A 13,214-nucleotide genomic window follows, 5' to 3' on the forward strand; every position below is an offset into this window, starting at 1 on the left:
GGCATGCTGTACTGCAGGGTTATTCTCAAATATGATGACAAACATGTCACTTTTTGTTTATGAATATATTTCATGTAGTAAGGAAACTCAAAATAAAAACATAATTTAAAACAGTTTATGAAATAATATTAAATGGTTTGACGGACGGACGAATCAATTTATTGATTGATTGATTGATTGAACTACGGAGCCCTTAAAGGGACATGGTGAAAAATATGAGATGGGAGGAAAAAATTTATTTTAATGCTTTTGTTTTCCCCTGAGAAACTGCGTTTGCTCACAAAACTTCTGTGTTATTTGCAAGCGATCGGAAAGTTTCTCGGGTGAACGCATAAAAGCATTGACATATTACTTTTACTACCATCTCATATTTTGTTCCATCACCATGTCCCTTTATGGGCTCCCGATTACTCATTTTGTTTTCACATGTGAAAAATAAGTGTAAAGTTTAACAAATGTGCAAAAAAGATAATATTATTAATAATTAATAATATAAACAATAAAACACTTGTCCTTTGTTTAGTTTTTTTTTTGTCTTTTCTGTGATCAGTGTTAAAAAAATGAAAAAAAAAAATGGAAAAAAATGGAAAAGTTATCTTAGAAAACACAATCTTAGAAAAAAAAATTATGATAATTTGCCTCTATAGTGTTCTAAAATAAGAAAATAAAGAACATTAATTGTGCCAAGATGTTACTAAATACTTGCCATCAGTTTTTATGGGAGAACACTGAACTGAATTTAAAAAAATGTGCAATGTAACACAAACACATTCTTCTCTAAAAGATGCTAAATGACAATCACCAGCCTGTGATGCAGGGATGACATTAAGGAACGTGTTCTCGCACAAGGAGAGAATGGCCTGTAATTTACACGAGTCTCCAAACGCTCCCAATTAAAGCCTGAAGCAGCAGGATCCTTGTACATACCCACTGTGCCACTGCACTTCTGAGTCACAGGCAGCCAGAGAACCAGGTGTGTGTGTGTGTGTGTTTGTGTGATGTACCCCAGGACGTCCAAGTAATAGCCTCATAAATCTACTCATGCATAAACTAAAGCAGATCTCACTGCCATTGGGCCAGCCATGCCTACACCTGCCGCTCCAAAAGCAGAAGCCAATCGCCCTCAAGAGGCTCGATCTCTGGATCATCCAAGCCTGGTTTTAATAAGCTTTTGCTGGAACCGTAATTTCGGTCATACAATTATAGCTTTGGAGCTTAATGAACTCAGATGCTGAGGAACATCCACATGCACAAGCATGAATCTCTCACAGCTTTGTATTACTGTCCCAAGAAAAGAATGTGAAACCTCTGAGACTTTTGGAATACATATTTATTTCATAATGCTGTATTGATCTGTTATCAAGCTCTCTGACACACAATAACACAATCTCTGTGTTTTAACACTGAAAAGCATGATTATATTGTTACATTGTTACATGGGGGGGGGGGGGGGGGGGGGGAATCCTCTACATTCACCATGTAGAGGATTTCCATATTTTATGCAAATTTCATACATATACGAATATAGTGGGATTTTCTGCATCTATGGTTTAAAAATACAAAATATGTCCCCAACTAGGGTCCCCCAATGAATCTCAGCCATTTCCACCCCTGATAATAAGCAATTAGTGAAAACATGAAAACAAAAATCTCATTACCATAATGCAAAACAAAATTATTCTAATTACTATAAAGCAAAAAATATATAATTCTCAGTACTACAGTGCATAAAAAATTCTCATTACAGTAATGCAAAAAAAAACTTTTACATTACTATATTGCAATGTCATTGGCATAACTACAATGCAAAAAAAAGCTCATCACTATAATGCGGAAGAAGTAATATTTAAATGGTACATTTTGTGTGATTTATATATAAAGTTTGATTATTTTGCCTCAAACTTGAACTTGTAATGTGTAAAAAGTAATATTTAAATTTTGTATTATTAATATCATATACGTATTATATAATACATATATTTGATTATTAAAACTTACTTAAACTTGCCAATCTTAAAACACCACATTTGCATGGATTTCATTAACTTACATCCTATGCAAGTTCACTCCACGCCCTGCTGTTCTTCCCGGGTCATGTTGCTTTGAGGAGTTATTGGATGGGGGTGATGGTGATGGTGATGGTGATGGCGATGATGATGATGTCCATGTCTGTGGGGATGATGTCTGTGGTGATGGTGACCAGTATCATGGCTGCCATGAGGAAGATGGGAAGAGCGATGATGGTGGTGGCTGAGGTGATGGTCCCTTCTGTGATGATGATCATCACGCCCATGATGTGAATGCATAATCACTTTTGATTCAACAATTCTCCTTTCATCTTGATTAATGTTTACACATATGGAGTTAACGAAGACGTCTAGATCTATGAAGACAACCCCTATGCCACCGAAGCCTTCCCGGAGCACCTGGACATTAATAAATGCAATATCATTACTTGTACTGTGTTTAGTAGTTTACATTATGTTACTGATTTAAAAATATACTTTACTTACCTCCTTAACAAGACTATGCTCATCTGAAAGAACTGTTAAAGTAATAAACTGCTCTTCTCCACTTTTAATGACCTGACACACCTGAAAGGATAAGAGTTTCAGATCATTAAACAATTTTGCCTAAGCTCTCCCTGAGGAAGCTAATAATTAATGCTAAGCTAATGCCATCTATGGTTATAGCCTACCTGACCACCCATGTATAAGCCCAAAACATGGATGTGATCCTTCTTTCCTTCCTCTGAATTCATGTCATCATGCGTGGAATGATGTCTATGATGATGCCTTCGACGTGACCTCCGGAGAAAACCAGGCATGACTAGATTGAGCTTTTGCAAGTCAACTTGCTGATCCTGCCAGTGTTGGACTGATTTGTTCTATAAAGTAAAAGAAATATGAGTTAAACACAGAGTTAGAATGCTAATGTGCTAACCAGCAAACAGGGAACGTTCTCAGGACTTTGGCTAACGTTCTGGCAAGGTTCTCTCAAAGTTATGAACAAACGTAACGTCAATAGAACATTAGTTCAAAGTTATCTGGTCTTTAATAATGCTCACAAAAAGTTGACGCATAAACATAACTTTTTTTCTGAAACGTTCTAACATTTTTCATATTATATTACTTGTTTCAGAGATAATTTAAAAGTAACGTTCCCATAATGTTTGCAAAATTACAAAATGGAATGTTCCTTTAAAATTCGCATAACCCTTTGTTGTTTATAATACATGTTAAAAAAAACTGGGCATTTTGAACGATTAGAAATAGCGTTTTCATAACTTAATGGGAACGTTAGCAAAACACTCTTAGAACATATTTTTGTTAGCTGGGTAACAACAAAATATGATTTACATGAATATTACAGATCTACATACTACTTGATCCTCCAATAACATTTAGGCCCTGTTTCCACCTCGTATTAAGATGCGCTTTGGTCGATCAGATCACAAGTTCACGACGCTTTCGACCACTTCCAGAGGCATTACTTTCATAGTGTAAACGCTTATGTGGTCGAACAACCACAAAAGACCGCCTCCTCTCCACCTACTGACTTAATGCATAAACATTATGGGAAGCGCGCTAGCCAGACGGGATTTAAAATTTGTCGGCTGGAGACCCAAGTTTGGTTTGAAGATGAAAAACATACCAAGCACAATGTTCTCTCACCATTCCTGATTTGTAACACACTCTCACAGCGTGTATAAACAGAGTTACAAATGCAAATTTTCCCTTTTGGGAAATGGTTTTAGTGGTAGAAATGGTGTTTGACCTATTGTTCGTTTACATCACGCGGGATGCAATACAGTATATTTTAAAACCAACAAATAAACGACTGTCATAGCAAATTGTAATAAATGTAAGCAATTTACAATGTATAGTCCATCATTTTCAAGATGAGCAGGCAGAATGGAGATGAAGTCCACATACCTATAAAAAAGAAAGAAACTATTAAGTACCAAAAAAAATTAATAATAATAACTGAGCAGAAGTGAAATATGAATGGTGCATAAGAACGAGACTCACTGTGAAAGTGTTCGTTCATCATAACTGACCGCACTGTTGTCACTGGGCTCTAGTACAGACACTGACAAAAGTAGAGGGTCCGTTTCTTCATCAAAAGTGCCTTTTAGACTCTGCAGACAACACGGAAGTTTGTGATTAAAATAAGATTTGTATATTTGTTGTTTCTAAAGTAAAACTCATTACATGGTGATTTGTATGAAAATAGTAGTCCTTGCCTTCAGGAAATTTGAGAACAGCTCTTTGCTTCTGGTAGATGCGTCAGAAGTGAGGCCGTCCGGCCAAATCACGTCTAGACCGTCTAAACTCTTGTCCTTCAAGAATGTCAATACCGTTTGAGTGAAATTCTCAACACTGCCCTCATTAGCAGACATCAGCTCCAACCTAAACAGCAGCAAATTTAGTTGGTGTCAGGTGATGCTAATGTGAACTGTGAATACTTCATCCAATACTTCATCCAATGAACTCAAATTAATTAGTAAAAAACTGTTATTCAGAGTTTTTCTTCATCAGTAAGTACATTTAAAGTGGTCTAAAAAAAACAGTTTTTAATCTTAAGGCCTGTTCACACCAAGGATGATAACTATAATGATAACAATAAAGACTGTTTTAAAATCATTTAAAAAAAAAAAAAAAACAGATGAGTCCACCAGAAGTGTAATGATAACGACAGAGAAACGTACGGTGGCCGAGAGAGCTCAACGCGCTGCAACTGAAGAAAACACATGCAAATAGAAGAACACACATGCAAATAGAAGAAAACACACATGCAAATAGAAGAAAACACACATGCAAATAGAAAAAAACGCGTGCAAATAGAAAAAAACGCGTGCAAATAAAAAAAACACCCGCAAATTAAGACAACATCTTCATCAGTTTCACAACACACGTGTGCTCCAAATACTCACAACAACACCAAATACAGACACATGCTGCAAATAACACAGAGCACAACGGAAATGTTTCCAGGGGAACCAAATATGTGACGAACCCGGCTGGGACGTGCTGGCATAGATATTCATAAATCTATGCGTGCTGGTGCTTACAGCTTAAAATTATACTTTATTTATTTGTTTATTTATTTGTGCAAAACATACAGAGATTACATTTTTTTATGACATACAACTTGTATACAATGTACAAAATGTATTAACAATATGTTCAATGTCATCAGAATACAAATGAGAAAAGAACAATGAGCTGGAAACTAAAATAAATAAAGAAAAAAGAAAAAGAAGAAAAACATGAAGGAAAGATATGTATCTATAAGTTACATCAGTTACTCTGTACAAATTGTTTCATGTTATTACATTTTCATAAAGAAAAGTTTCGTAAGAAATGTTAGGTAATGTAGGGTCCAAAATTTTAAAGTTGAGACACACAGATATATAACGCATATTTTAACAGCTTTTTTGTCAAATAAAAATAAAAATGTATTTGCATCCGTTATGTTAACAGCATTATATTTCTGTTGTAAGACCAGCTGATGGACACCGTGCTGCGTTGTCATGGGAACATCCCAGGTGAAAATAATGAGGAAATTACGTTGTCTTTAGTTGCTCCCTTCATCAAGTGCGCTCCACACGGCTACATAACAGCACACTAGAGCCCTGCTCCCTCCACAGTCCCACTTTAAGGGCTCTGCAATCTGCCCTTCGAAGGGAGTATGGCATAGGGAAGCTCACGAGCAATAAGCACGTCTCAGCCGGGTTCGTCACTTATTTGGTTCCCCTGGAAACATTTCCGTTGTGGTCTGTGTTATTTGCAGCGCGTTTTCTGTATTTGGTTGTGTTGTGAACTTTTGCAGCGCGTTTCCAATTTGGAGCACACGTGTGTTGTGAAACTGATGAAGATGTTTTTCTATTTGCATGTGTTTTTTTCTATTTGCATGCGTTTTTTTTCTATGTGCACGCGTTTTTCTCTATTTGCATGTGTTGTTTGCTTCAGTTGCAGCGCGTTGAGCTGTCTCCGCCACCGTACAATGGCGAGTCACGCAGGCACTGGGCATCTACACGGGATAAAATAGTCCGAATATAAACACTTATTATAGGCGTACCGTAGTGATTCAGGATAAGTCAAAAACACGGTTTGAAAAATGGATTCATGATGTACTCGTTCATTTTGAACATAAGTTACTGTTACGGACTGCAGCAGCCGCTGATACAACGGCGTTCTGTTGCGCGAGCGTCCACTCGCACAAATGCGACCACATACAATTTTAACTCGCACATTCTGTAGTTACCGTTATAGTTATCATTAATGGTGTGATTTTAGTAGGTTGAAATTTTTGGTACCTTGATGATCTGACTTCCAATCCAAGCAAAATCTTCAAAGTTGGATTTCTAGGGAAAGTTATATATTTCTATGAATGTATATATATATATATATATATATATATATGTGTGTGTGTGTGTGTGTGTGTGTAAAAGACTGAAATTACTGAAAACAATACATGCAAAATGTATACAGTACAAATAAAGTTTACTGAAAACAATACATGCAATATATATATATAGAGTATGGATGGATGGATGTATGTATTGGATGGATGGATATATGATCATGTTGCATGTGGAATTGAACAAGTGGTTGTTTTACTGTCAATTTCTTAAAATGTCAGAACACCAGTCAAATAATGAGTCTAGAAAGAGATATCAATAATCAGACCTCTCCTTCATCTTTCTAAGAATAATGCGGTCATCTTCCGACAAGCTTTGACGGTAAAGGTCTTCCTCACTGGAGATCGAGGGGAGAATGATATGAGTGCATGGACCCTCACGTGTGCGGTGTGTTAAAACATCCAGATAACAGGTCAGTCTATGATTCCTCTGCGCACCTGTGATGGACGAGTGAAGCAGAACATGTTCTTATTATTATCATCACTCTGAATGCCCTCTGCAGCACTATTTCAGTTACAGCTTGTTCTGCCTCTCAAAAGTGTCCCTCTCGAGTACTCTCTAATCTAGCAGCGGTGTGCTTGTACCAAATACAGCGTTCTCCTTGAGAGGTGGTTGAATGACATTTTAAACAGGTAGTGCACTTACCCACTGAAATCACCAAGCAAAGGAATGCAAAAGCTGAAAAAAAAAAACAATTATTAATAACTTGATACATTCCATCGATATTCAAAATTTTCTATGGAAGATGTTAAAAAGTAGTTTGCAACAGTTGTTTTTTAGAGCAAGTTAAAAGGCCTGTGGCTGTTCCAGTGTTCCGGAAACCTGCATTAAAAACCACTTCCTGATGTCAGTGTGAATGTTTTTACAGAAAATATTCAAATGCACAATTTTGTAGCAACGAATGGCAAAAAAAGATACAACATATTAGATGCAATACCTTTAAGAGGTCTTACATGCTGAGTAATTTTATGTTATTTAATTATATTTTTTGTGGTATGTGACACAAGAATCTGTTATTTTTTGACAGATTCAAATTCAACATCAGCGAATAGCTACTTTAGATATTAATATACTGCACTGTTTAAAATGTTGTGGTTGGAAAGATTTTTGTAGTCTCTTATATAAAAAAAGAAGTATTTGCTGTATGTATTTGTACAGTAAAAGTAATATTGTTAAATATTATTAAAATTGAACGTATTTTTTTCTATATAATATATTTAAAAATGTAATTTATTCTTGTGATGGCAAAGCTGAATTTTCAGCATCATTACTCCAGACTTCAGTGTCACATGATCCTTCAGAAATCATTCTAATATGCTGATTTGCTTAAAAACAGTGCTGGTTGTTATTATTGAAGAATAGAAAGTTTAAAAAAATGCATTTATTTAAAATTTGAACATTTGATAAATGTAATGTATTAAATAAAAAATAAAACAATCTTACTGATCCAAACCTTTTGAACAGTATAGTGAATTTAAAATATGTTAAAAGAAAAATGATTCATCACTTTTAAGCCGCTTAGTAAAACATGCAAAACTATCATCTGCTGAAAATACTGGTTTAATAACAACATTTAAATGTCAAAGGCACTATGGTTTGAAGATAAAAAATAACAGTCTCAAAATAGCATTTAAAATACAAAACAACACAGAGTATACTTGCCTCTGTTGAGCTGCATTGTGCCTGAAGCAGTCATCTGGTGTATGGTCTGATAAAGGCAAACTGTATAATAAACATACAGAAACAAACCACTTCCTGTCAACACTTGTCCCAACAGTTTCCCTTCTACTTTTACACTTCGCTGATGACAAGCCCACATCCTGAAGACTAGTGTTGCACAACAGGCCTGTGTTGTTTCTACACATGCTACATTTATGTTAAAACATGTTGATTGCATTTATTTAAGTCAGCAAAAATTGCATAGCTACAGCACAGAACATCATGACTATTATTATTTGAAACTACTAAATTTAAGCATTTTCTGCCAATAGATTTCTGATTAATTCTATTAGGTCTGCAATCTCTTCTCATGTATTCATAGTTAGTGTATTATGTGATTAGATAAACAAAAAAAAACTTAAAGTGATCCACACGCTGCAATGTCATAACAGTTTTACAATGTACTAGGCTAGGTATATTGAAATTATGGCATGATTTGATTATACTTAATTTTAAGGTGTCTGTGTTACAGTGTAGGCTGTGTAATATTATTACTGTGTAATAATAATTAACTACGTGTAAGTTACTTACATTAGGGTTAGGATTTTGTGTTTTCTTAGGGTTGCGTGCAATTATGTATAATTTATAGTTATTACTACAGTAACTACATGTAACATGTCATCATGTGTAACAAGGACATTGTAAAATAAAGTGTTACCAATGATTCTTTAAGGAGTACTTACATGTAGCTTTTCGTGTGGTTTAAGTGAGATTTCACATTCAGGGTTGCCAGGTCTGCGTAACAAAACTAGCCCAATGGCCGAACAAAAACAGACCACAGCAGGTATCCCAAAAATACAGCTCAAATTAAGGCTCCCGATGACCCTCCTTCACAAAACTTAACATCAGACACAGTTTTATCTTTGGTAGAATATAAAACCTTTCAATACAAGCATTTTAGTCGAATATAAATTACGTACTATTTCAAACCTTTAACCCGCGCCGACAGTTTTAAAGTAGGCCAATCCCGCGGGAAAAACCCGGGTTTGGCAACCTTTCTGATGCGCTTAAAGATGTGATCCCTTCTTCACTCCAGATTAAACTTTGTGTTTTTAACCAGCTCGAAGAGCAGCATATCGCCACCCCTTGAAAAGGAGTGAAGGTCTGTTTCAGCCTGTATACATCCTTAATGTAACAATTTGTATTTAAGGTTTACATTTGAGTCACAATGGTGAGTCAGTCCTACAGAGCTAACGTTATATAGGCTACATCTGTTAGTCAATGAGTCCGCAGATATAAGCTGCAATGTTAACTTGTTTACAAGCAAATGTTCGAATGCTAAACTTTAAATGGAAAACACTTACCACCAGGACTCATGTGGAAGCTTAGCTGAAGTAAAATAATATTATATGAACTACTGCTCCCTGCTGGTAAGAAGTGTAATATGCTCAAACATGCAAAAAATTACATTCGATAGCCCACTTTAGACATTGATTCGACTGACTATAACTTTGCAGCCAAGTACGTCAATTTTTTCTACTAACCTTAACCTAACAGTCTACTAGTACTCTAATAAGAGTTAGCTCATGTAGTTGCAAATTAGTTGACATGTAGTTGCAAAATTACTTATAGTTAGAACACCTTAAGTGGACTATCGAAATGAAGTGTAACCACAAAATGCATGGCTTCAGATCACTTTGTACATCAGGAACTCTGATGGATGGATGGAAAAAAGGTGAAAAAATGAGGCAACACACAGGATTTGCGGGAGAGATTAAAACTACTTTAATCCCCTTAAATGTCCCAATGTAACAAGTACTGTGCAAAGTTTTAAACTGCAGGTAGTTTAACTGTAATCAGGGATAAATTTGCATACATCTGGTTAAAAGCAAACGTGATACAAAACTGCTTCACATACATGCTATAGAGTGAAATATTGTCTGAAAAAGTTTGTTTTGAAGGTGACCTTTTCTATTTGTTTAAACAAACAATACATTTAACATTTCTATGTGACCTAGTGCAATGTAAATCGTGTTTTGTTACTTTTTGGCTCTTAAAAAATGAATTATTTTTCAAAAGACTTAGATAAATAGTCAGTTCAAAAATTATTTACTCGCCTTCATCATGTCGTTCAAATCAAAACAATGTTTTTTCCTCTCATTGGACACAACAGAGATGATTATCAGGGGATAACAAATTAAATGTTGGTCTGTTTCTCATACAAAGCTATGAGCTATAAAATACTGTACTTAGGATTTGAAAGACATGACAGTGAATAAATGACTGAATTTTTTAAACTATTCCTTTAACATCTAAAATCAGACTCAAGCAACCACACTTAATATCTGCTCAACAGACAGACAAACAGAACACTCATCTTTTAAAGCACATGAATTTAAAAAACATAAACACATACTTGTTTTGTCTGCCAGAACATTCTAAAGAAAAGTAACATTTCAGATGACATAACACAGATATTTAGTATTCAACAATATTGTGAATTCAGCTACAATTTAGTGATTAGGCCTATATGTAACTAAAAACAATATCTGCAGATGCAAGCACAAGTTAGTCCTTCATTCAATTTCTCCATCACCCTCACTAGTGGCAAAGAGAGGAACTGCATAATAATAATAATACATCGTGCGGAACGGAATACTAGTCATACTGCCAAATATTTACAGTACTATGCATTTAAAGATAGTATGCATGATGAAGGCATGATGCAATAATCACCTTGGAATGCTACATTGTCTTACATGAGCGAGTAATAAATAATGCATGATCATTTTCATTTTTGCATGCCTTGACTTTTAGTAATCTGATCAAATAATGAGTCAAGATGTTAAAAATGTCTGAAATTCTGTGCAGCGTGTGCAGTTGTATAATGCACTTTTTCAAAAGTATGGGGTTAATAAATAAGAATTTATTAAATACTTTTCGATTTTTTTATAGTACTTTAAAAAACATATTTGTTTTTTCTTCAGCAAGGATGCATTAAAACGATCAAAAGTGACTGTATCATTTTTAAAATTGATACAAAAATGTTTCTATTTTAAAAAAATGCTGTTCTTTTGAACGTTCTATTCATCAAAGAATCCTAAAAAAGGCAACAAAATGTTTAATGAGCAAATCAGCATATTAGAATGATTTCTGAAGGATCATGTGACACTGAAGACTGGAGTAATGATGCTGAAAATTCAGCTTTGCATCACAAGATTAAATTACATTTTAAAATATGGTTTACTCTTTTACTGCCTTGTTCAGCATAAGAGACTTCTTTCATCATTTTTCAAAAAACATATTACCTCCCCCAAAATTTTAAATGGTAGTGTACATACTGTAGAAATAGTAGTATGGTAGTATGCTGTTCCGATTCCGAACACAGTCACAAATAATTCTCAACTTCCAATCATAAATAAAACTAAGTATAAACAACATTTAAAAAGCAATAACAGATGGCAAACAATAAAGAACACTATGTCTGAAATCTATAGCAACATTAAAACCAACATTAAAGTCAATTTCACCATCGCTGACTGAAGCTCCTAGATGGCCTACAGCTCTGCAAAAAAAGTTTTACCTTTAAAGTTACAACAACTTGTCACAACAGCAGTCCCCTCAAAGCAACTTTTATTTATATATTATATCTGCCCCAAATGGGTTCACAGTATAGACTGCATATTATCTGTGTGGTTTCCTATGGCCAGTGTATTTTTTCAATTCTTTTCAATGGGAGCACTGCAAATTTAAGAAAGCCAGCAGCGTGACGAGGCGGGGAATTTTTTCTTGTCGCAGAGATTTGAAAAATATTTGAGTAAAAAAACTTTGGGTAAAACGCATAGACATAGAAAACGCATAGCAAAATCACAATAGATATACTTATATGCCACATTTGACCCCTCCAAAGACACGTTGATGTCCGCCATATTGGAACAGTCAACATTTCAGATGCTGTTGTCACTCACAGTAAGCAAGCAAACGCTGCGTCCGAAATCGCGTACTGTCCGAGTTGGGTGATCAGTAAAACAAAGTATGCTCTAGTCTATATAGTATGAATATGGGTATTATGAATGAAATTTGGATGTACATCTGCCAAGTTGTTACTGTCACGTGCAGGGCTGTCACTTTTGTGAAAAAATCCTGTTCGATTTTTGAGACATAAGTGTTCATTGAATCGATTGTAAAATCGATTTTCCATGTCATTTTCAACACCAAATATAGGCAAATCCACGGACAACTAACAGGCATTAGGACGAACGTAAAGAGGGCGCTTGAGACGCACAAGTCAGCAATATTTCTGATGATTTATTGGCGTAAGTTTCGTGCACAATGACAAACAGGAGTGCAACATTCAGGGATTGAAATGAACACCCTCCAACCCGCCAAATGCGGGTAAAAATGAACTTTGGCGGGAAACGCTGTCAAATCATGAGCCAATTTGGCATGTTTCTATGTTTACTCACTATCTTTGCTGGGGAAGTTCGTGTAAGCCAAATTTGTGGGGATTTAGCGCAAATACGCAACTCGTGAGTCCTCATGATATATTACATACAGTGTATTGCGCAGAATCTGCTCATATCTGGCTTACTTGAACACACACGTCACTAAGCAACAAATAACGACGCGCTTGTTCACTTGCATTGAAGTAATAGCGAATATTAAAAAGCATTTGGTTAACAGAAAACACATTGTTATTTTCCAACATCCTACATGTTCTGTGTCCTGTATTGTTCTGTCCACCTAAAACACATTTTTGGTAAAAAAGGCAGTTAAAATCGATTCCCTATTTTCGTTTTCGAAACTTGTGTTGGTTGGTCCGATCGATTGTGCATTCGAACGTAAAGTGACAGCCCTAGTCAACTCACGTGACCTACCAGGGGCAGTTGGGTCGCTTCACTGCCATTCATAAATTGTCTCCTGTGGCCTCACGGGATAGTAAAGCGTCCACTTTTTTGCCTACTTTTCAAATACTATGTATACTACATACTACTCTTTTGACATACTGTTTTTCAGACGCAGCTAATGAGTTTTCCGAAATGCCACCACACTGCGCAGCCTTGTTGCAAAAACTGCAGAGATTAAAATTCCCGAAGAAATGGGATAACCTTTCACAGGTGAGAATGTG

General features: G+C 35.5%; 1 protein-coding gene across 1 annotated transcript; it reads right to left on the bottom strand.

Annotated features, from left to right (window-relative positions):
- Nucleotides 1–1,739: 1,739 nt before the first annotated feature.
- hrct1 (histidine rich carboxyl terminus 1) lies at nucleotides 1,740–8,154 on the bottom strand. Its single transcript, XM_056257895.1, has 10 exons — nucleotides 8,090–8,154; nucleotides 7,073–7,105; nucleotides 6,696–6,864; nucleotides 6,323–6,370; nucleotides 4,247–4,412; nucleotides 4,032–4,141; nucleotides 3,878–3,935; nucleotides 2,699–2,887; nucleotides 2,514–2,594; nucleotides 1,740–2,426 (listed from the first exon to the last, which is right to left on the bottom strand). Exons 1-10 carry the CDS (start codon nucleotides 8,121–8,123, stop codon nucleotides 2,064–2,066), a joined length of 1,251 nt encoding a protein of 416 aa, XP_056113870.1. The 5' UTR covers nucleotides 8,124–8,154; the 3' UTR covers nucleotides 1,740–2,063.
- Nucleotides 8,155–13,214: the final 5,060 nt, after the last annotated feature.

Source organism: Rhinichthys klamathensis, unplaced genomic scaffold, assembly GCF_029890125.1.
Source record: "Rhinichthys klamathensis goyatoka isolate OS25496 unplaced genomic scaffold, OSU_Roscu_1.1 h1tg000147l_1, whole genome shotgun sequence".
Classification (NCBI taxonomy): domain Eukaryota; kingdom Metazoa; phylum Chordata; class Actinopteri; order Cypriniformes; family Leuciscidae; genus Rhinichthys; species Rhinichthys klamathensis.